The sequence below is a fragment of the Narcine bancroftii genome, chromosome 4, assembly GCF_036971445.1.
Source record: "Narcine bancroftii isolate sNarBan1 chromosome 4, sNarBan1.hap1, whole genome shotgun sequence".
NCBI lineage: Eukaryota > Metazoa > Chordata > Chondrichthyes > Torpediniformes > Narcinidae > Narcine > Narcine bancroftii.
In genome coordinates this window covers 297,417,406-297,438,999 of record NC_091472.1, presented here as the reverse complement: position 1 = coordinate 297,438,999, position 21,594 = coordinate 297,417,406, and the positions used below count along the sequence as shown (strand labels likewise).

The following is a 21,594-nucleotide window of genomic DNA, read 5'->3' as shown; positions in this document are numbered from 1 at the left end:
CAACAGAGTGTAATGGATCCCATTCTCTCCTCAGTAATGCCATTTATTAGTTATACTAGTCAGCTTCAGCTGTGGAATCTATTGAATCGCAATGCACCTTCATTCTACGCAATGCAAACAGGTATAGATGGTGTCCCTAGCCCATGCTGGACTTTGAAATGCAGTGTTGAAGAAGCTGATCAATTCACCACATATGTGTTTCTAAAAATCAATGTGCTTCAGGTGGTGGTAATCCGAGATATAAACAGACAATGCTGGAAATGTCATCAAGTCTTTTTGTGGACAGACAAACTGAGTTTAGAACATAAAACACAGTACAGGCCCTTCGGCCCTCGAAGTGCCAACTCATATATTCCTTAAAAAGAGTACTAAATCCTCTATTTTTCTTCCATCCATGTGTCTATCTCAGAGTCTCTTAAATGCCCCTAATATTTCAGCCTCCATTACCATCCCTGGCAAGGAATTCCAGGCACTCATAACTCTCTGCATAAAAACGCTTACCCCTGATGTCTCCCTCAAACCTCTCTCCCTTCACTTTGTACTCAATTTCTTTGGCTTTTGCTATTCCTGCCCTCGGAAACAAGTGCTGGTTGTCCACTCTATCTATGCCTCTCATAATCTTGTAGACCTCTATTAAGTCTCCTCTCATACTTCTGCGCTCCAAAGAGAAAAAGTCCCAGCTCTGCTAACCTTGCATCATAAGACTTATTTTCCAAGCTTAGGTCAGATTTTCTTGGAACTTTGACTCTATTTCTCCTTCTATCAATTCTCTCTGAGCTGTTTGTTATTCACAATGTTTTTTGCAGAATCATTTTGCATTATATTGTCAACTATCAAACTTTTGCTCATCTCAATGCAAATGTGTGCATTAAAGGCATTTTGATGACACAAGCAATCTAAAAAGGAAGAGAGGTTTGGTTTTTTGAATATTTTATTTATTAAATCAGGATGCATATATTGAAACATACAATTAATGAATAAAACTTAAAAACAATTTTAAAAATACACACATAATATTTTCAATAAACTAACCCCCTACAATCCCACCCACCTAAACCCCTCTAACCTACCCCAAAGAAAGAAAAAAATAAAGAAAAAGGAGAGATCAATCATAACAATGATATTCATCAATTAATTACCATGGATTGGAGTAACACCACTATTGTGCGGCCAGGGGTTCAAAAACTCAAACCCATATGATCCAAATAAGGACTCCAAATTTTACGATTGAAAAAAATAATTATCACGCAAATTATATGTTATCCAATGGAATACAAGACCTCAATTCCATGTGCCATCTCTGAATACTCAAATCAGTCTCATTTTTCCAAGTAATTGCCAAATATTTTCTGGCTACAGCTAATGCCAATCTCAAAAATGCAATTTGGAATCTATTTAATCTTAGTTCTACGCTCAACCTCTTAATATTATCCAACAAAAATACTAAAGGATCTAATGAAAATTTCAAAATAACTTCTAAAAGTTCCCTAAGTCTATTCCAAAAAGGTTTTAGTGAGTTTCATTTTTGTCTCCCTTTTATTATAATTAACTGAAGGGAGTTGTTTAAAGTTTTATAAAATTGGGAAGTGAAATATTCATAGTTTTTTATTTCGATAAATCTAATCATTGGACCTACTCCAGTAATATTGTACAGATTTAATTAGACATGCTTGTCACCTTTAGAAAGGTAAGGGCACTGATATTACACAGCAATCTGGCAGGATGAGCAATGTAATCACCGTGTAAAACACAGCAGTAAATCCTCAGACAGTTTAACAGATGCACTTGACAGGAGATTCTGTGTTCTCTTCAAGCTTGAGAAGCTTTTCATAAAATCACTCTACTTTTAATTTCTTTACTGTATAAAAATCCATTAATATTTTAACAAGTGTACAACTGTGTGGGTTGGTCATTGCTAAAATTAACTTTTGTTTTCTTTATAAGTTAAGGGAATTTATAATTTGAGCATCTTTTGTTTTGTCTTTTAAGGTTTGCTTTGATGAAAACAATGGCCATCACATTTGATTAGAATATATGACCTTATTTTTTTACATGACTTAGGAATGAAATAGTGTAATGTCATTTTGATGTTTCCAAATTTGTCTTTATAGTTTAGGACTCTCTCAGTCAACCTTTTTTTCCACATCCTTTCTGAAATAATTGTTTTACTCTTTGATTCTAAATCATATCCGAGTTCTTCAAGGAAGTTAGAAGGTTAAGAAACATTTTACCATGGGACTTTGTTCCACCATGGAACTTAGTTCTACCAATCATAAAGATAAAAGCACACAGAGAACTCTGGGTGAAAAAGAGTTTTAAATGACCAAAAGTGACATTGAAGCAGTCAATTACACTTGTTGATTAGGTGCAGCCTCTTGTCACCTCGATGAGATTACCATCCTACAGTGATGACTTGGAAATGGTAATGGTTTGGGCTAGGGTCCCAGTTTCTTTGGAAATAATCCAGAAGATAACATTAGAATGACAAAGACCTCCCAGAGGCTGTTTTAGAGGCAATAGTATGTACCTTAACATTTATCTATTTATAGAATACAAATTAGCAAAATATCCTTTTTCATGGTCATAAAATGATGTAAAAATTATTCATTTGTGTATACCCTATTTTAAAAGCCAGACACCCTCCCCACCCCCCGCATATTATATACACGTGTGCACTATACGAGAATATTTTTACATGTTGAAAGATTGCGCACAATTAATAGTGGATGCGGGTAAGTCAAACTGGCAATTTATAGTGGGTATGAGAATATAATACTGGCATGGAAAAAACGTGCACAATTTATAGAAGCTGTGGAAAAGATGCGCTGGCAATTTTTAGTAAGTGTGGGAAGCTATAGCGGGTGTGGGAATATAATAGCAGCATTGAAGGAATGTGCACAATTTATACTGGCCATGGCAAAGATGCGTCGGCAATCTATAGCAAGCATGGGAATATTATAGTGAGCATAAGAATGTAATAGCGGCAATGAAAGAACGTGCACAATTTATAGCGGCCGTGGGGAATTTTGATTTTGGGAATATCTCTTTGGTATTCCTATGAATAGGACATTCTGGCAAGGGCATTGCATCTTATCAATGTTAACTGCCCAGACCTGTCCCCGAGGGAGGAGATTAACATACCAAGTGCCTCTGATTTAAGATAACATTAGAATTAAAATCCTACTTAACTCTGAAGCCTGTTTTTGATCTATTTAATTGGTTCCTCTCCGAAGCTTGTTAATGTGTTGCAGCAGGATATCATCTATATAATGGGTGTCTTACATCTCTGGGGGAAGTGTATTGGGTGTTAATTGTGGGAAATGAACTGTGGCAGATACTGGTATGTGCTTTGTTTCATGTCCCATTAAAATGCAAATTGATTTTGACAGTCAGAATTTAGACTACTACACCTATGCAGTATATGGGTGCGTGCATTATATGAAAATATTTTTACACAATTGATGATTTTCTGTGCATTATATGTGTGTGCATGTTAAATGAGAGAAAATAGGGTATTCATCTTATTTCAAAGTCAGTATAAAATAATTGTACCCTTCTCTCTGTGACTAAAAGTTGATATTCATTTGAGACATCAAACTCAGATGTCACTATAATTCAACTTGCATTTTCTCTGTTTCCTTCAATGGATAAACTACCTTTCTGCCACAAATTCCAAAGCTATTCCTGAATCTAATGCAGGTCCAGAGGTTCTGCTTTGTAGAATATGGTATTTCTTCTTTAGTAACATTGTTTGGGTGCTCTGATGTTGACTGGTATCCTATGTTGAAGAATAAAGGCCAGTGCAGGTTGATCACTGGAATTAGAAATGAGTTGGTGTTCCATATTGGCCAAAGATGGAGACTGACACTAAATATGTCTGAAGCTAATAAGACCACAGCTGTAAATCCTGATGTAGCATGCAGCTTTGCTCCCATTAGTTGAAAACCATAATCTAAGTTTGTCGAAATGTTTTGAACCAAGGACGTGCATTCAACTCCAATTTGAAATTCAACTCCAATTTGAAATTCAACTCCAATTTGATTGCAAATTTCCTTGAGAGGTACTGTACATGCAACTTCCTAAAAAACAATTTCCAGTGTAGGTGTGGAATGCCCTGATTGTGATATACAGAGCACATTACATGCTAGCTCAGATGCTGAGAGAGATGGTGCATTCTTTTCAGAAAGAATCACTGCAGTCCTATGGATCAAAAACCTGATGAGTTATCCTTCTGCCTTATCTTCTATTCTTCTTTCCTAATGTTAGTGCTTTTGCCTCTGCTGTACATTTTGTGTCTTTCTCCCATTCTTCATCTAATCAAATATGATTTTTACACAGCATTCGTGGGACTTTTACGTGATGAATAGCCTCTGATATGCCGGAATCGGTAGTTCACACTGGAACGATCAAAACCTGCAAATCTCCGTATCAGCCCACCATTTTATACAGCATACTGGCATTCCACGAACAAAAGGAGCGGGACGTGTAACCCAACAGCGTCAGCATCTGTGACTAGTATCATGTATAACATATTGTATTTGACAGCATGTTAGACCCACTTGTTTTTCCCAAAAAATGGGTCAAAAATATTCCCCAGTTTTATATCCAGGTTGAAATTAGGGTGATAATGGTGAGTAACGCTGACAGTAATGCTGTTGGTCCCCGCACTGGTCATTGTGTTGAGAAAGTGTCAGATCCATGAGTTTGCTATCAAACATTACTTTTATTAACACACAATTAATAGAAGAGCATGGGAAAATGGTACTGGGAATAAAGCACAATTTATGAAAGAGAATGGAGAAAAAATGCATATGACATATGCACACAATGCATAAAGGAGAGTGGGAAAATACACGCACAATGTAATAAAACATGAACACAATTTATAAAAGGCCATGAGAAAATCTACTGCAAGTATTGATCGAAAGAAGTAGATTTCAAATGTTTTTGTTCCACTCACATACAACCTTAAGTAATCCCTTACTAATCAGTGCTACCTATTGTTGGGTGCTGGTGGTGGGCTGTTGGTGGGGAAGCTGGGCAGTGGGTTTCAGACTGTTGAAACTGAGGACAAACCTACAGACCAGCTTGCTCACAATCTGGCAGACCTAGTGTCAAATCTTTGAGCTTTGTGATTGCCCTCGCAATCTGGCAGACCTAATGTAAAATCAAGGGTTAGGGTTCAGATTCGTTTGTCAATGTGTGGGCAGCAGGATAACTCTCAGAGGTTCTGCATCACTATAAATTGCCCATGCTTTCATTACCCTGTGTCTGCTTCTAGCTCTTAATGGGATCAGTGCCTTATTCCCTTTCCAATATAAATTGGTACAGTGCTGGCTAGGAAAATCCTCCTCTTGCTTCTATGTGAATTCAGGACATTTTCAACTCCATCTTGAACTGTGTATCCCATGGATCCCATGTATGCCTTCCTTGTGCTTCTGCATGCTTCATATTTCTGCTCAATTCATTCAAAATTAAAAGGCATGTTAAAGATGCAGCATGAAAAGAATAGTTAATATGAAAGCATAGCATTAGCTTGGAAATTGATCTATTTTTCTGAATCTGTTGAAGAATTTAAGAGTGTGATCATTAGTCATTCTGGGAGTACAGTAGAGTGATCATTTGCACAGTACTTATGCTTTGTAGAGCAGTATAGTTAAAACATGTTTAATTGATGTAAGGTTTCAATTGAGCTGTCTGGGAAAGGTACCAATAATCTGAATAAACCCCATTTTCTTTTGTTGTGTTAAAGTAAATTGGAAATCTGGCAGCAAAGAAGTAATTACTTATCTGTATGAAGTCAGTTCTGAATAATGAAGAACTGGTACAAAAATGAGAAAGTATTAATAGAAATTATTTGACAGTCTATTGGTTTACATGTATCACTGTTTAGTGCATAGTTTACATGCATCACTGTCTAGTGCATATTTTCACAAGCAGAATATATATAAGTAGGTCATCTAGTGGTGGGGCCAGAAATAACACTGAAGTTCAAATTTGAAGCAACATCTAGAACTAAAGGGAAGTGGCAGATTTCAGGTAAAAGATTACTTGTTGCTTCATGGAAAGTTCAAGGTGCATTGTGTTGCGAGCCCAGAGGACCCCAAAACCCAGCAGCAATAGATAAATGGTTACTTAAACAAAAGTTGCTTTTAATTATCTTTAAACATGAAAACAGAATCACACTTTAACTTATTATGATTGACTTAACTAACCTAACTTAACCCCCTTCTAATTCTAAGCGCACATGTATGTAATTTGTGTGGAAGTTCAGAAATGTTATTTGGTTCACAGTCCAATCTCACTTCTCATTCCTCCAAGTTCACTGGTTGCAGGCAATTCTTATACTGTGCACAGAATTTAACATTCATAAAGTTCACCAGGCTTGGTGCTTGAAAGGTAAATGGTTACCGTTCAGGAAGGTTCTTGTCAGTATTCAGACAGAGATTTGTTGTATGCTGGACACCCTCAAATGATTCCTTTTTAATCAGCCACTTCAGTGTCTTGCTGAAGAAACTTGCTCCCTCAGGGTTCTCCAGATTATAACCTCTTTCTTTCAGATCACAACAGAGTTCCTTTTTGTTACCCTTATTTTAAGTGAAACATTAGACAGCCAGTCCTCTCTTGTATGAACCAAGCATTCACAACCAGTCTTCAAAATAGGGTTTTCCACAAGCTTTCCAGCTTGTCCTGTTCCATTCCCAGCTGCTGCTGACTGTAAAACTGCAGAAATGAATCCCACCCTCTATCTCTCTCAGAGATAAAGCCTGTTTTACTCTCTCTGCTTTCAAAACCACATGACCCTCTTAGAACAGCAAGTTCCACTCCAGACAGTCTGTGGCTCCGACAAGTTTTTTCATCTGTTGCCTTTTTGTAAATAACAATCCATTAGTGATGTCTCTTGGGCACTCTCCAAAGCTTTTGCAAAGGCTCTTGGCACTGACATGTCTAGCATGAGGAGAACTCCAGTATTTTAAATAAGATCTGTTTTAAAGTGTTTGTATGTGACCTACACTAAAAAAACATGTCCCAATTTAGCTCCCAAAACATTACAAATACAACATAATCTCTCAAAATTGGAATAACACAGTCACCTTAAGAACAGATTGGCCATGAATGTTTGTGTAAAATGGACTGAATGGGCTGATTAGGTGCTATGATCTTCTATAATTGTATGAATAATCTCACCACTACCCCAAGCCTACATTGACTGTGTCCAGAGTAAAATCAGCATATTTGTTACCTTGAAGAAGTGCTCAGGCCAAAAACCAATATCGGCTCTTGAATATGCACATGCTGCCCTCTGAAGAGTCCTGGTAATGTTTTGTGCATGTTTGTTATAATGCTGGCATCCTTCATTTTGCATGTCAGCCAATCTTCTGGTTTCCTCCTGAACTTCTGGAGGGTGTAATTTGCTTGGCAGAGTTGTTTTATATCTTCTGCCATTTAGAAGTTCTGCTGGGGACTTCATGTCAGCCCTTAAAGGTGTTGCTCGTAATGATAGAAGAGCTGGATATGGGTTTTCTTTTGTTTTGTGACACTTAACTAGTGTGTGTTTCACTGTTTGCACTTGTCTTTCAATTAACCCATCACCTTTGGGGTAGTAGGGGATGATGTAGTGATAACAAACCCATACTCTGAATTCTTGTGACGTGAACTGTGTTCCATTGTCACATATTACTTGTTCGGATATTCCTTGTGCAGCAAGAAGCGCTTTCATTTCTCAGATGATAGTTGATGCTCTCAGGTCTTTCACCCTTTTGACGAGCGGAAACTTATAGTAGTAACAGGCAACTATTAAATACCACTCTTGATTCTCGGTGAACAAGTCTACTCCCACCGTGTGCCATGGCCTGGAAGGTACTTCTGTAGAAATCATTTCCTCTTTTCGTTGTGTGTTTCTGTTGATCCTTTTCGATATCTTTTTTGTCTGCATCTCATAATTGACAGAGATCAACTGTAAGTCCTGGCAGCTATCCAGATCTAGAATTGCTGGTCTGTCTGCATCTACCACATTAGAATGTACAGACGATGCTCTTTCCTTTATGCGTCATTGATCTTAGCTCTCCTTAGCTGCTTGATCATGGGTCCACCATAGGCCATTAATGTGACATTTGCTGTTTCCAATGCACTGTCCTTTGGATCCCCCTTTTATTATGTTCTCTGGGAACATCTGGTGGTAGAGTCTGAGTGGAAGGACGTTAATTTGTGATCCAGTATCCAGCTTCACCTTTAGGTTAAATATCGTAGGTTTGTTCTAGATTGTCCTCTGTATTTGGATCCTTGTGTGAAACTCACTTCCTTCTTTCTTCTCACCCGACATCTCGTGAAGGTGTATGGATTCTATGTCCAGTATCTAGGTGTTGGAATCCTCATTGTTGTTCTCTTTTATGTGGTAGATCTTCTCATTGTTTTTTTTCTTCACTGGTATTACTGTTTTGTTCATATCAGACTTGCACATCTTTGCCCAGTGGTTTGCTTTACCACAGGCTCTACATTCAGAACTGTATGCAGGGCAGTTGTTTCGGTCATCGAAGGGATGTTGTCTGCTGCACTTCCTGCAGGTCTTGGGGGTTTGCACTTTTCTGATTGTGTTCTTTATAGCATCAGCGCTTCCTTCTTTTTACTGTGGGTTGGTCTTCATAGATAGGGATTTCATTTGCATCCTCGTGGCTTGAAAGACTCTGGCTGTGTCTATAGCTTCAGCCAGCTTCAAGCTATCCTTCCCTATAAGAGACTTTTGCACTTTGGGATGGGCACGTCCCCATATTAGTTGATCAACTAATCTTTCCTCTATATCCTTAAATCTGCATTTTTAGCAACAATTTTTAGTCTAGTGAGAAAGTTATTAATAATTTCATCAGTCTCTTGCATTAAGCCTTGAAATTTATAGTGTTTAATTCTATGATTAGACCTGGGTTCAAGGTGAGAAGCAAACTTTGCAAATATCTGCTCTGGATCATCTTTCTCCACCTCTGTAAGCTCCCAGCTATTAAATAAGTCAAGGCCTCGCTACCCTGTCCATAGAAGTACATAACTGACCTTCTCCTCTGCTGTTGCATTTTAAAAATAGCTTTTGAATGGTAAACTGTACTTTTGCTGTAACTTTTTAAACGATTCACCAATGCCTTCAGCTTCCCAGTCCATCTCTGGGTGAACTGCTGTTGCTCCAGCCATTTTTTCAGTAATTTTATTTTCTTCCCCTTTATATTTCAGTGACTTATAATCAATTGTATGGCTTTATTCTTGTTCTCTTATACCACTTTCACCATGTTATGTCTCTGTGTTACTTGGGAGGCTTCTTAAATAACTTAGAGATGCAAGATTCAAATAACAAAAGAGACTTTACTTACTGATCATCTCAGTAAACCTTCCATCATCTCAGGAAACAGTTCACATATACTCTATACATATACGTACTCACCACAGTGGTGCACTACAGTTACTAAAGTGAGAAAGATGTATTCTTACACAGTTATAAAATAATTCACATTATCCTGACTATATAACAATGGGATTAACATATGTGATGCAATGTCCTTAAAATGCTAACAAATATGTATTCAAAACACACAGTGGGATCTATATTTGCTGCAGTGGAAAATAATGGGATAATATCCCATCACTCTGCTTATTGTATAGATTTCAGGCAAAATGGTATTGCTTTTGGGTGACAATACACGGGATAAAACGGCGTATCATTTGAGATTGATTAGAAATAGGACTTGTTAAGAAGTGTGTCTGGTGTGGGCCTTAAAATAATTTATGTTGATTATGGAAATTTGTCCAGTTAACTGTCTGTAAGATTCAAGATTCAATTTATTGTCATTGTAATAAGACAGGGTCATATTACATGACAGATTTGCCATCAGCAGAAATTGCCTGAAGTGCCTCCTTACAGTCAGAAAAAGAGAATCTCCCCACTCCCCCTCCTCCCCACCGAGTCACCAAGTGTACGTAGATTCGCCTCCAGCGCTTCTACAGTCATAAAAAGTCCAGTCCCAACTATTGGCAATCGAAGCTCCAGATCTGAACCTCTGGAACCTCAGGAACCCTTCAGCGCCTTCGGCACCCTCTCACATCCTGGTTCTAATGCCTGATACCCCTTCAGCCAGTTTTGAGTCGTCTCCAGCAGTTCAGCGCGAATCTCCCAACGGTAGCCTCCAGCAGCCCACAGCCTCCGTAGTTCCTGGCCTTGAGTCACCAGCAGCCCCCGCAGAGCCCCCACACTGGACTGCCGTCATGGTTACTGTTCCATAGGTTGTGTCCTCTGCTTCTCCTTCTCAGATGGGGGAATGGTCTCCCTGTTTGCTGGTGCCTTGCACCATTCCTCTGCTCCCCTAGATTCTGCAATCCCTCATGGCTGCTGCTGTGAAGACGTGACACCATCTTGGGTGCAGACCCTGATTTTAAATAAAACTACCATTGGCTCCTTTAACGGGCTGTTCACAGGAGCTGACGGCAGTTGACTGGGCGGTTAGACCCCATGGGAGCGCTGTATCGTGTCCACTCCTCATTACAGCAGGGCTGGGAGTGCCACCATTTTCTTATTGGGATGATGATGATTTAAATTCTTCATTTTATTATTGTCTTCAATAATCCAATGACTTGTTATTCATTTTCTTTATTCAAGTATGGAGCTTATGAATGGTTATTAAAGACCAGATATAATACTGAAGTTGCATAAATGTCTAGGTGCATATAGAAATACACTACAATATATGAATCAAGTTTTGTCAATTTTATTTTTTCAAAATTATGATTAAAGTTGAACAATATTATTGTGTGGAGTTATGTCTCCTCAATGATTTAATCATGTTCCATATGGGATTGCAACAGTGCACTATTAATTACTTCAAAAGACTAGAAGTTACGCAAGAACTGATGGCTTTTATTTTTATTTTTTATCTTTCGCACTATGAACCATACTGACCAAAATACACACAAACATTTCCCTCTTGAATATACACAGTGTCATTTTCTCCCCTTCTTCTCCCTCCTTCACCCCATCCCCCCTCCCCACCCACTCAACGTTCAACATATATGATACATTAAACCCATTAAACAATGTCATCACACAATGAAAATAAAGAAGAAAATTGTGTCATCTACTTTTACACACTGGGTCAGTTCATTTAGTCTTCTCATTCTGTCATTTTAGGGGGTGGAGGTCCGCGGCAGGACTTCTCTGTTGTGTTCCATGTACGATTCCCAAATTTGTTTGAATACTGTGATGTTATTTCTTAAATTATATGTTATTTTTTTTCCAATGGAATACATTTATTCATTTCTATGTACCATTGCTGTATTCTCAGGCTATCTTCTGATTTCCAGGTTTTCATAATACATTTTTTTTGCTACAGCTAAGGCTATCATAATAAATCTTTTTTGTGCTCCATCCAAATCGAGTCCAAGTTCTTTACTTCTTATATGGCTTAGAAGAAAGATCTCTGGATTTTTTGGTATGTTGCTTTTTGTGATTTTATTTAATACCTGATTTAGATCTTCCCAAAACTTTTCCACTTTCTCACATGCCCAAATTCCTTCTTACAGCGAAAACATCTATCTGATACTGTTGTGTCCCATTTATTTAACTTTTGGGGTTACACTTTTGTGTAACCAATTATATTGTATCATGCGTAACCTCATGTTTATTGTATTTCTCATAGTTCCAGAGCATAGCTTTTTGATGGGCTTTTATTAACAACAGAATAGAGGCATGTCCATGCTGGTTATCTGTCCTGGACTGAGGAGGGAGCTGTGGTACACTCACCTTTATTCAGGGGTCTATGGGAGGAGCCACAGGCACATCAGCAAGGGGCATGTCCAGGCAAACTATAACAAGTACCAACATATATACAGTGGTTTACTGCACATGGCTTGTAGAGCGCGTCGAAAGAACCAAAGACTTGTTGATCCAAACCGAGGCTTTTATTAACTAAAAGACTGGACCATATCATAAGTAGGTCGACCAGTCCAGAATGACCTGGTCTGGCTAGGAGCAATCCTTTAAGACCTGCCAGTAGGTGTGGCTACACTCTCAGCCCATCACAGTCATCCTACACTACAATCTGTACCTATGTACATATACACATTGGTGATAGAATCTGTACTATCACATGGCTGCACCTACATCTGTGACTGAAAGCAATCAACCTTAATGTCTGTCTTCCACAAACATCCAATGAAGCAAAGTGGGCTGCTAGCAGAAACTAGGCCTCGTCATAAGTTCTGAAGCTCCCAATAACTGAACATTTTAAAAACAATTCAAGTACATTTCATAAACATTTACATTCAAATAAAAAAAATAATAAACCACTCCTCTGGACTCACTTTTGAGTGCCATCCCTAGTGTAGCAGTTATGATGTGCATCTGAACTCTCAGCTCAGTAAGTTTATGCTTGTTCTAGACTCAGTGGTGAGTCCATTGGTGAGTGGGTGGTCAGGCACGCCAACAGCTATTCTTCAACTTGTCCTCATGTTGGAACACACAACGTGGAGATAGGAGGAATTGTCAGGAGTTCTCTATGGAACAACTGGCTGCAGGTAGGTGTGATCTGACTTAATGGCCAGGTGACTTGTGAATTAATTTATGCTGCTCAGAAGACTTTCCCATTGCTCTTTGAATTTAATACAAGACTCGTTGCCATTCATCAGTGATCACAGTTAACGTGATTGTTCTTTTCAGGTCAGGGGCCATCCAGAGCCTCACATCACATGGTATAAGAATGGGCAACTTGTCCCAAAGGATGATCGGTTCATTATTGAACAAAGTTCACGTGGAACATTTAGCTTCATCATTAAGGAAGTGCAGAAAGAAGATGCTGGGAAGTTTACCTGCGAAACTGCCAATGTGGCAGGGGTTAGGCAAGTAACAGTGGAGTTAACTGTGAATGGTAAGTTCATTTCATTGATATGTTATTTATAACACAGCGAACATACTGCAGAAGAATGGTCAACCTTCTGTAACCTGTGAACTATTGTTCAGTATTCCACTTGATCATTTTCATTTTATTTATTGCTTTTTGTAATGGTTCAAACCACAATATTTCTGACTAATTGGAAACTTTGCATCCTCCATGTACCTGTGCTGTGTGCCACGTGGGAACACTAAGTAAAGAATTGGGCAATGTATTTGTGGTGATAGGCCCACTGATGACTCAATCCCCTGTAACCCCTCCCCTTGTGACCTGACCATAAACCTCCCTACCGCCTTCCATTCATTTGAACACATGGAGTTGGGCCAGCTACAATCTAATGTGTATTTAAGCCTATTGTTCCTCACTCAGTCTTTGAAGTCATTGATAGAGTGTATCAGTATTAAAGGCAGCAAGATTAAATTTACAAATACCCTTTCATTTTATTTGTGCCATTCCCTTCTTCCATGTACAAATTTATCAGAGTTTCAGTTTCTTGTTTCTTCATCTGCCATGGGAGTTTAATATCATTGAAATCAAACTCTTCTCAACAATGCTTTCCATTTACTGACTCATGTTGGAAACTTTACAAGGTGCTTTAGGCACTAAAACATTAACAGATGCACAAAGGTTAGGGAATAACCGAAAGCTTGGTGGAAATGACTAGTTTTTTAAAGACTTGGGTTTTAATTTTAATTAAAATTTACTAAGTTTTTGTTTAGTTTCCTGTGAGCACTAGCGTGCAGTTTCACGTTCAAAAATCAATATTCAGTTTCTTTCTGAGTAGCCATTGCCCCTGTGTAAAGTAGCACTGCAGCTAAATTTGATCTTGACCACATGCACTCACGTGCAGGAGCCACCAGTAACATTAAGGAGTGGGAAGACCTGTTTACTTCTGAAGCCAGAAATTGGCAGACTGATCGATGCTTAATAAGTACCTGCCCCAATTAATACTTAAATATCCTGCTCCTTTCACCTTCACTGATTGTAACACTCAGAAATATCACAATGTGAATGGAGTCCAAGTGAGACAGAACCTTGATTCCTCCCCCCACCCCAACAACTGAGGGCAATTAGTTATAGAATGCTTATTTTCCTTTCTTGTGTTTTATTTGAGTAAAAATTGTTATTTGAACAAGAATTTTCTGAACAAGTCTACAGAAGAACTCCCCAATTAATATTGTGAAAGTTGTACTATAATTTCTGTAGAAATTGATGTTCTGTGAAATGCAGCAAACCCCAAGTGTGAACTTAATTGATGTGACTGCTTAAACATGTGGGCTTGGTATCATCTTACACCTCCGTATGTGTTAGTAATGTGGATGTGTAACTCCAAAGACAGTGTTCATGTTCATTGTTTATGGTGCCACACAATCAAGAGCTCCAGAAATCTTAATTTCATCAATGTTTCTTTCTTAATTATTTTCATTTACAGAGGAAACTGGCAGGAAATATGGATGGCCATCCAACAGCTCCAGGTACATGCTAATTAATTCAGTGCCAATTAATTATGCTTCATAATGATGAGATTTGCATTTGGGGGATTGGGTTCTCCCACTTGACAAGAGTGGGATGGATAGACAATCAAAATATCTGGAGGCAAAGTGTAATGGTTTTGATATTATCCTCCCTTGCTGCCCACCTTCCCCTCCCCCCCCCCCCCACAAATTTCTTCCTTACAATTTGACAGAATGTTTTCAACCAGTTTTATAATTTTCCACTGATTTTGTATTCAAGTGTTTATCTTGAATCTCCACAAGTTTATGTGATACTTTCCCAAAGGCTTTCGGGAAATGCAATTAAGACTGTGTCGGTGATATTCCAACTGTTCAGAAAACTGCTTTATCTCAAATTATTGAAGTCATTGTTGAAAAGATTAAAATAGTTAAAGTGTTTATTTTATTGACAGTCGATATTCTGCACCATCAGTTGAAAATAGACCCAGTATTTGGGGTGAAAGCCCTCCCAAATTTGTTACAAAGCCCACTCGACTGATTGTCAAAGAAGGACAGAATGGCAAATTCTCCTGTAAGATAACAGGACGGCCTCAACCTCAAGTCACCTGGCTGAAGGTATAGCAAGTTTTTTGTCTCCTATAATCATCGAACATTGCGTTAAGAATAAATGCAGATATTTGTGAAATGTCAAATGCAATTCCTCCCTGGATGACAAATGTGTGGGCACCAGTAAAGATAAAATGAGTCGGACCAATCAGGACCTAGGTCAAGCCAAGCAGAATTGGGACTCACTGGGTCAGAGTGGTTGGCTGGTGTCTGCTCTTCCCACATATGTTCATTCTCCCATCACAGCTTTTTCTGTGATCATCTTCGAAACACTGGTTTTGTTCATTTCTCACATGAAAAATATGGGTTTTAAACAGTTCTCATAACAAAACTCTTTCATAACCCAGGCTGTACCTGGATAATGTTTTCAGAAGTTAAATGGCAAATCTGTTCAATCTAACATTTTCCATTCATTCTTGAAATGACAAGGTAAAATGTTGGAAACAAGTCAAGCAGCATCTCTGGAAGGATAAGCAGTGTTAATGTTTCAGTTTGGAGAATTGAGGTTAAAAAAAATAGTTGTACAGAAGATGGGGGAAAGATGAATAGAACAAAGGGAAGAGACTAAGGTTGCCATGGTTATTTGCTGTTTATGAAACTATTTGCTTGATAAATTAATGAGAGCAGTAGGAGAGGGAGAGAACACAAATAGGGAGGTTTAAAATCTATGAGATGTAGGTCTGAGCAGTTGAGTGAAGGTGAATAAAAAATATTGAGAATGCCCAGCAGATCAGTTAGCGTCCACGGAGAGAGCTGAAAATTTGGTATTGCAGATGGGTCACCTTAAAACAAATGAAAATATAAAAACTGCAAATGCTGGATGTTTTAAATAAAAATGGAAAATGCTGGGCTCACATTCCTGGCCAGGCAGCATCTGTAGAAAGTGAAACAAAGTTATCATTTCAGTTCAGAGAGCTTTATTCAGAAGTTACGACAAAGCTGGCACATTCTGAGAACAAGTGAAAAGGTGACGACTCAAACTGCTACATTTGATAATGAGTCTGAAAGGCTGCAATGTGCCCAGATAGAAGATGAAGTGCTATTTCTCAAACTTACATTGGCCTAATGGGACGTGCAGAAGGTGAAAGACAGGAAAGAGAGATTGTAAATGAGTTGGAGAATTAAAGTGACAACTAAATGGAAATTTCTGGTCAATTCTGTAGACTGAGTGAAGGTATTCTACACAGCAGTCTATTTTTGTATGTTTGGATTCTCTGATATAGTGGAGACCACATCATGAGCGCCAAATGCAATACACAGTTGGAAGAAATGCAAGAGAATTGTTGCTTCATCCTTAGGAATTTTTGGGCATCTGGCTGGTTGAAAGGGAAGAGATCAAAGAGCAGCTATAGTATTTTGATAGTTGTATGGATAGGTGGCATTGGAAAGAAAATGGTTTCTGGAAAATGGAGAATAGACCATGAAGCTGTGATGGAAATGGCTCCTTGGGTATGCTGAATATGAAGGGCAGAGGAAGATGTGTTGAGTGATGGAATCTTGTTGAAAAATTAGGAAAGATGATGTAATGAGTGTGGAGGCTGGAGGGGTGGGAATGAGAGCCAATGTCCATGAGGAAAGGTGTGGGAAAAAGTCAAGAGGCAATCAAGGGTTCTGTCAACTACATTTGAGGGGAAGCAAGGATTAATGAAAAAGGATGGTGTCATGAAACCTTTTATCTGAGATTGAGACAATACCTCTGAAATTTTTGAATTCCATACGAGTTCAAGAAGCAGCAACAAACCAGTCATCAATGTACAGAATAGGAGGGGGGCTTGAGCCCCTGAGAAGGACTGAAATAAAGCCTTGCACCTGAAGACAGCCATAGCTAGGGCCCATGTAGGTTCTCAGTAATGATCTGAATAAATTGAATAAAATTCAAGGAGGTTATGAGATCAAGTTCTGGCAAAGTAATTTAAATTTAGACATAGAGCACGGCCATTTCGGGCAATGAGACCGTGCCTCCCAATTTACACCCCATTAACCTACAGCCCAAATACGCTTTGAATGGTGGGAGGAAACCGGAGCCCTTGGAGAAACCCACGCATACATGGGGAGAATGTATAAACTCCATACTGAAAGCAGGGTTCGAACCCTAGTCCGTTCCCAATCCCTGGTGCTGTAAAGGCATTGCGCTAACCACTACACCAACTGTGCCGTCTTTTAGTCTGATATTTAAGTAAGAAGTTTAGTTCTAAGCCCAACTTGGTTGAAAGAACTCACAACTGCAATGATGTTGTATTTCGCCACCATTCAAATATTGTCTGGCTATTTTGATAACTTTTTCATTAATTCAGCATAAGTTCTATCTGACCTGGCTTATTTATTGATGTGCCAAATTTTTAATTTGTTTCTGGTCTTACAAGCCCAAAGGATCAAAACCCAGCAGCAGTAGAAATTCACCAAGACAGTGGCTACTTAAACAAAACTGGTTTTATTTTCTTAATAGATAGTAATAAGATCAAATGTTATGAGTCCAGAGGACCCCAAAACCCAGCAGCAGTAGAAATTCACCAAGACAAATGGTTACTTAAACAAAAGTTACTTTTAATTATCTTTAAACATGGAAACAGGATCAAACTTTAACTTATTACTATTAACATAACCTCACTTAACCCCCTTCTAATTCCGAGAGCACGTGTATGTAATGTGACGGATTATGTTGTGTTTGTATTGTATATAGATATATTTTTGGGAAATAAATTGAGGCACATACAAATTTAAAACAGATCCTATTTAAAATGCTGGAACTCTGCTCATGCTAGACATTCTGGTGCCAAAGCTTTGGAGAGTGCCAAAGAGACTTCACTAATGGATTGTTTCTTCAACAGATGAAAGAACTCATCAGAGCCACAAGCTGTCTGGAGTGGAACTTGCTTTTCTAAGAGGATCATGTGGTTTTGAAAGCAGAGAGTAAAACAGGCTTTCTCTCTGAGAGAGAGAGTGGGGGGGGGGAAATTCAGTTCTGCAGTTTGACAGTCAGCAGCAGCAGCTGGGACTGGAACAGGACAAGCTGGAAACGTGGAAATGGGTTGTGAGTGCTTAGTTCAGCCTGGTCAAAGCCCTTGTGGTCCATACAAGAGGAGAGGACTGGCTGTCTAATGTTTCACTTGAAATAAGGGAAACAAAAAGGAACTCTGTGGTGACCTGAAAGAAAGAGGCTATCATCTGGAGAAATCTGATGGGACAAGTTTCTTTGGCAAGACACTGAAGTGACTGATTACAAGGAATCAATTGTGGGTGTCCAGTGAACAACAAATCTCTCTCTGAAAACTGACAAGAAACTTTCTAAGTGGTAACCATTTACCTTTCAAGCACCAAAGCCTGGTGAACTTCATAAATGTTAAATTCTGTGCACAGTATAAGAATTACCTGCAACCAGTAAACTTGAAGGAATGAGAAGTGAGATTGGACTGTGAATCAAAGAACTTTTCTGAACTTACACACACATTACATACACGTGCATTTAGAATTAGAAGGGGGTTAAGTTAGGTTAGTTAAGTTAATAGTAATAAGTTAAAGTGTGATTCTGTTTTCATGTTTAAATATAATTAAAAGTAACTTTTGTTTAATAACCTTTTGTCTTGGTGAACATCTATTGCTGCTGGGTTTTGGGGTCCTCTGGGCTCATAACAGTAATGTGTATATAAGTTCAAAAAAAGTTCTCTGGTTCACATTCCAATCTCACTTGTCACTTCTCCAAGTTCACCGGTATCAGGCAATTCTTATACTGTGCACAGAATTTAATATTTAAGAACTCACCAGGTTTAGGTGTTTGAAAGGTCAGGAAAGTTCTTGTCAGTTTTCAAAGAGAGATTTGTTGTTTGTTGGACACCCACAACTGATCCCTTCCAATCAGCCACTTCAGTATCTTGCCGAAGAAACTTGCCCTATCAAGGTTTTCCAGATGACAACCTCTTTATTTCCAGCATCACAGAATTCCTTTACTGTTTCCCATGTTTCAAGTGAAACATTATACAACCAGGTGTCTCTTGAAGGGCTTTGACCAGACTGAACTAAAAACTCACAACCCGTCTTCAAAATGGCATTTTCCACAAGCTTGCCAGCTTGTCCTGTTCCAGTCCCAGCTGCTGCTGCTGAACAGTAGAACTGAATTATCTCTCTCTCTCTCTCTGAGAAAACCTCATGACCCTTTTAGAACAGTCAACTGCACTCAGCTGCAGTACTGGACCCAATCTTCTGAGTTTGTTCATCTGTTGCTTTCCAAAACAATAATCCATTACTCCACAGTATGTCCAATTAACACCTACTTGTGAAATCCTTATAGGCATTCTTCAAAGTTTTTTTCAAAGGCACCCGGAGCCTGGACTGTCTGGCTTGAGCAGAGCTCTAGCATTTTAAATGAGATCTGTTTTAAAGGGTTTGTATGTGACCTACACTGAAAAACCTTCCATAATTTATCTCCTTTAAAATATATATATATATATATATATATATACAATATAAAATATAACAATCTGTCACACAACACTTAACTTTTTACTATTAACACCTAAATTCTAAGCATACATGTATGTAATATTTATGAGTTCATGAAAGTTGTCTTTCATTGTCCAATCATTAACTTTTCACTTCTCCAAGTTCAATCTTCCATACTGTTCACAGAATTAAATATTTATTATCTTCACCAGGTTCCGATGCTTTAATTTAATGTGTTGCCACTCAGGAAGGTCTTTGTTGGTTTCAGAGAGGTATTTGTTATTCATTCAACACACAAACTGATCTCCTTCAATCAGCAACTGAAGTGTCTTACGGAAGAAACTTGCCCCCTCTTAGGTTTTTCCAAAAGGTAACCTCTTTTTCCAAGTTACCACAAGGTAACTTTTCCCTATTTTAGGAAAAAAAACAGCCACAATCTCTGCAATTGACTACAAAGATTTAGAATAGGCTGAATTCAGAACTCAACCCCCATCTTGAAATGGGGTCAAGCAGCAGGTCTGCCAACTTGCAGCCTTCACCACAAACTGCAACTGTCATTTTCTCTCCCAAACAATGGGTATTTGCTCTCTGTTTGCAAAACCACATGACCCCTCTTAGGACAACAAATGCCCACCAGAAAGAATTCTCAGTTCTTGAACCTGGACACTGTTCAAACATGCTGGTCCATTAACACCTTCTTGTGAAACTCTCACAAGCTCTTCCCATTGTCTCTGCAACGCCAACTGCAGACAAAAAGTCTACTCTTGCATAGCAAATGAGAGGTTTGTTTCTGAAATGGAACCTAATAACTAAACCTCACAATCTTACCCTTTTAAAGATATATTTTATCATAATTTTATTAACTTATTCCATAACACTGATGTTTTGACATCTGAAAGCAAACCATTTCATTCTGTGAGTTTTAATCATTTTGTTCAAGATTTTGAAAAGTTTATTAAGATCATTATGAACTCTTCTATTGAAGAAAACTCTAAAATCCACGGCCTTCTTTTGCTAGAATCATCGTTACTTGCTACATTACATGAGAAAATTATGTTTAATCTGATTTAAATTTTTTTATGAGGCCACACATGGAATTAATGAGGTGAAAACTGTTGATGGGTTTTCATAAGATACAAACTAGAGGACATGGGCTAAGAGTGAAAGGTGAAATGTTTAAGGGGAACATGATGGGAAACCTTTTCCTTCAAAAGATGGTGAGAGTGTGGAATGTGTTAACAGAAATGGTGGATGGAGATTCTATTTCAACATTTAAGTTAAATTTGGATAGTTATGCGAATGGGAGGGGAATGAGGGCTATGGTCGAGCTGCAGATCAATGGGACTATACAAATGATAGTTCAGCACAAACTAGATGGGCTGAGGGGACTGTTTCTGAGCTGTGGTTGTGGTGTTCAATGGCTCTATGTATGAGAGAATACAGTTACATAGATTGATTAAAGAGTAAGGACTGTTTTCGTAGTAGAAGGGAAGTTTGAGAGGAGATTGAATAGAATTATAGAAAATATAAAAAATGGACATAGCAGAGACTGGGAGCCTGTTCCCTTTTCTGAGCTTCAAGACTGCAACGTCATAAGTACAAAATAAAGTGGAAGAGAATCAAGACGGATGCAAGATAAAGTTTTTGCACTCTGCTGATGGAGGCAGTTTCCATCTAATCTTTGAGGGGTGAAATTCATTAACTTTTATACATATTAATATTTTTTTAATACTGTGAGAAACAAAACTTATATCACATCAAAGTACCTCATCAAAGTAGTCAGATCTGGAAAATGTCACCATTTAGAAAAAGAATTCTGGTTCCTCAAACTTTGTAAGATCTAATTATCCTTTAGCAAACCCATATTTATTTTTTTCTTTCATTATTAAAAAGACATCAAATTAAATTTGATAAAGGCTGTCACTGTTAAATGTTGTCCCTTGGTTTTCCTCTTTATTTGTAATAATTTCATAATTTCAAAGTTTGTTGTTACAAGGCAGTTTATATAATACATGGTAAACCCTTTATTATTGACACAAGTGAAGCTCTCAATAAGTTAGTTACAGCCAACATGTTGAGCATTCAGATTAGATTTCAGACAGCACTTCTGTGTGACTTCTTCTCAGTAGAAAGACAATATAAAATTTCATTGATCACACTTACTAATGAACTTCTAC

The 21,594-nt window shown here is 38.2% G+C and overlaps 1 protein-coding gene across 8 annotated transcripts in view; it reads left to right on the top strand.

The window, feature by feature from the left end:
* The window catches only part of LOC138762131 (myosin light chain kinase, smooth muscle-like), a 309,201-nt gene that overhangs the window by 113,577 nt on the left and 174,030 nt on the right, over nucleotides 1-21,594 (top strand). For all 8 annotated transcript variants that reach the window (XM_069935544.1, XM_069935546.1, XM_069935539.1 and 5 more), the window contains 3 exons: nucleotides 12,689-12,896; nucleotides 14,353-14,395; nucleotides 14,827-14,989. In XM_069935544.1, coding sequence (XP_069791645.1) covers nucleotides 12,689-12,896; nucleotides 14,353-14,395; nucleotides 14,827-14,989 — 414 coding nt within the window. The remainder of the gene's footprint in view (nucleotides 1-12,688; nucleotides 12,897-14,352; nucleotides 14,396-14,826; nucleotides 14,990-21,594) is intronic.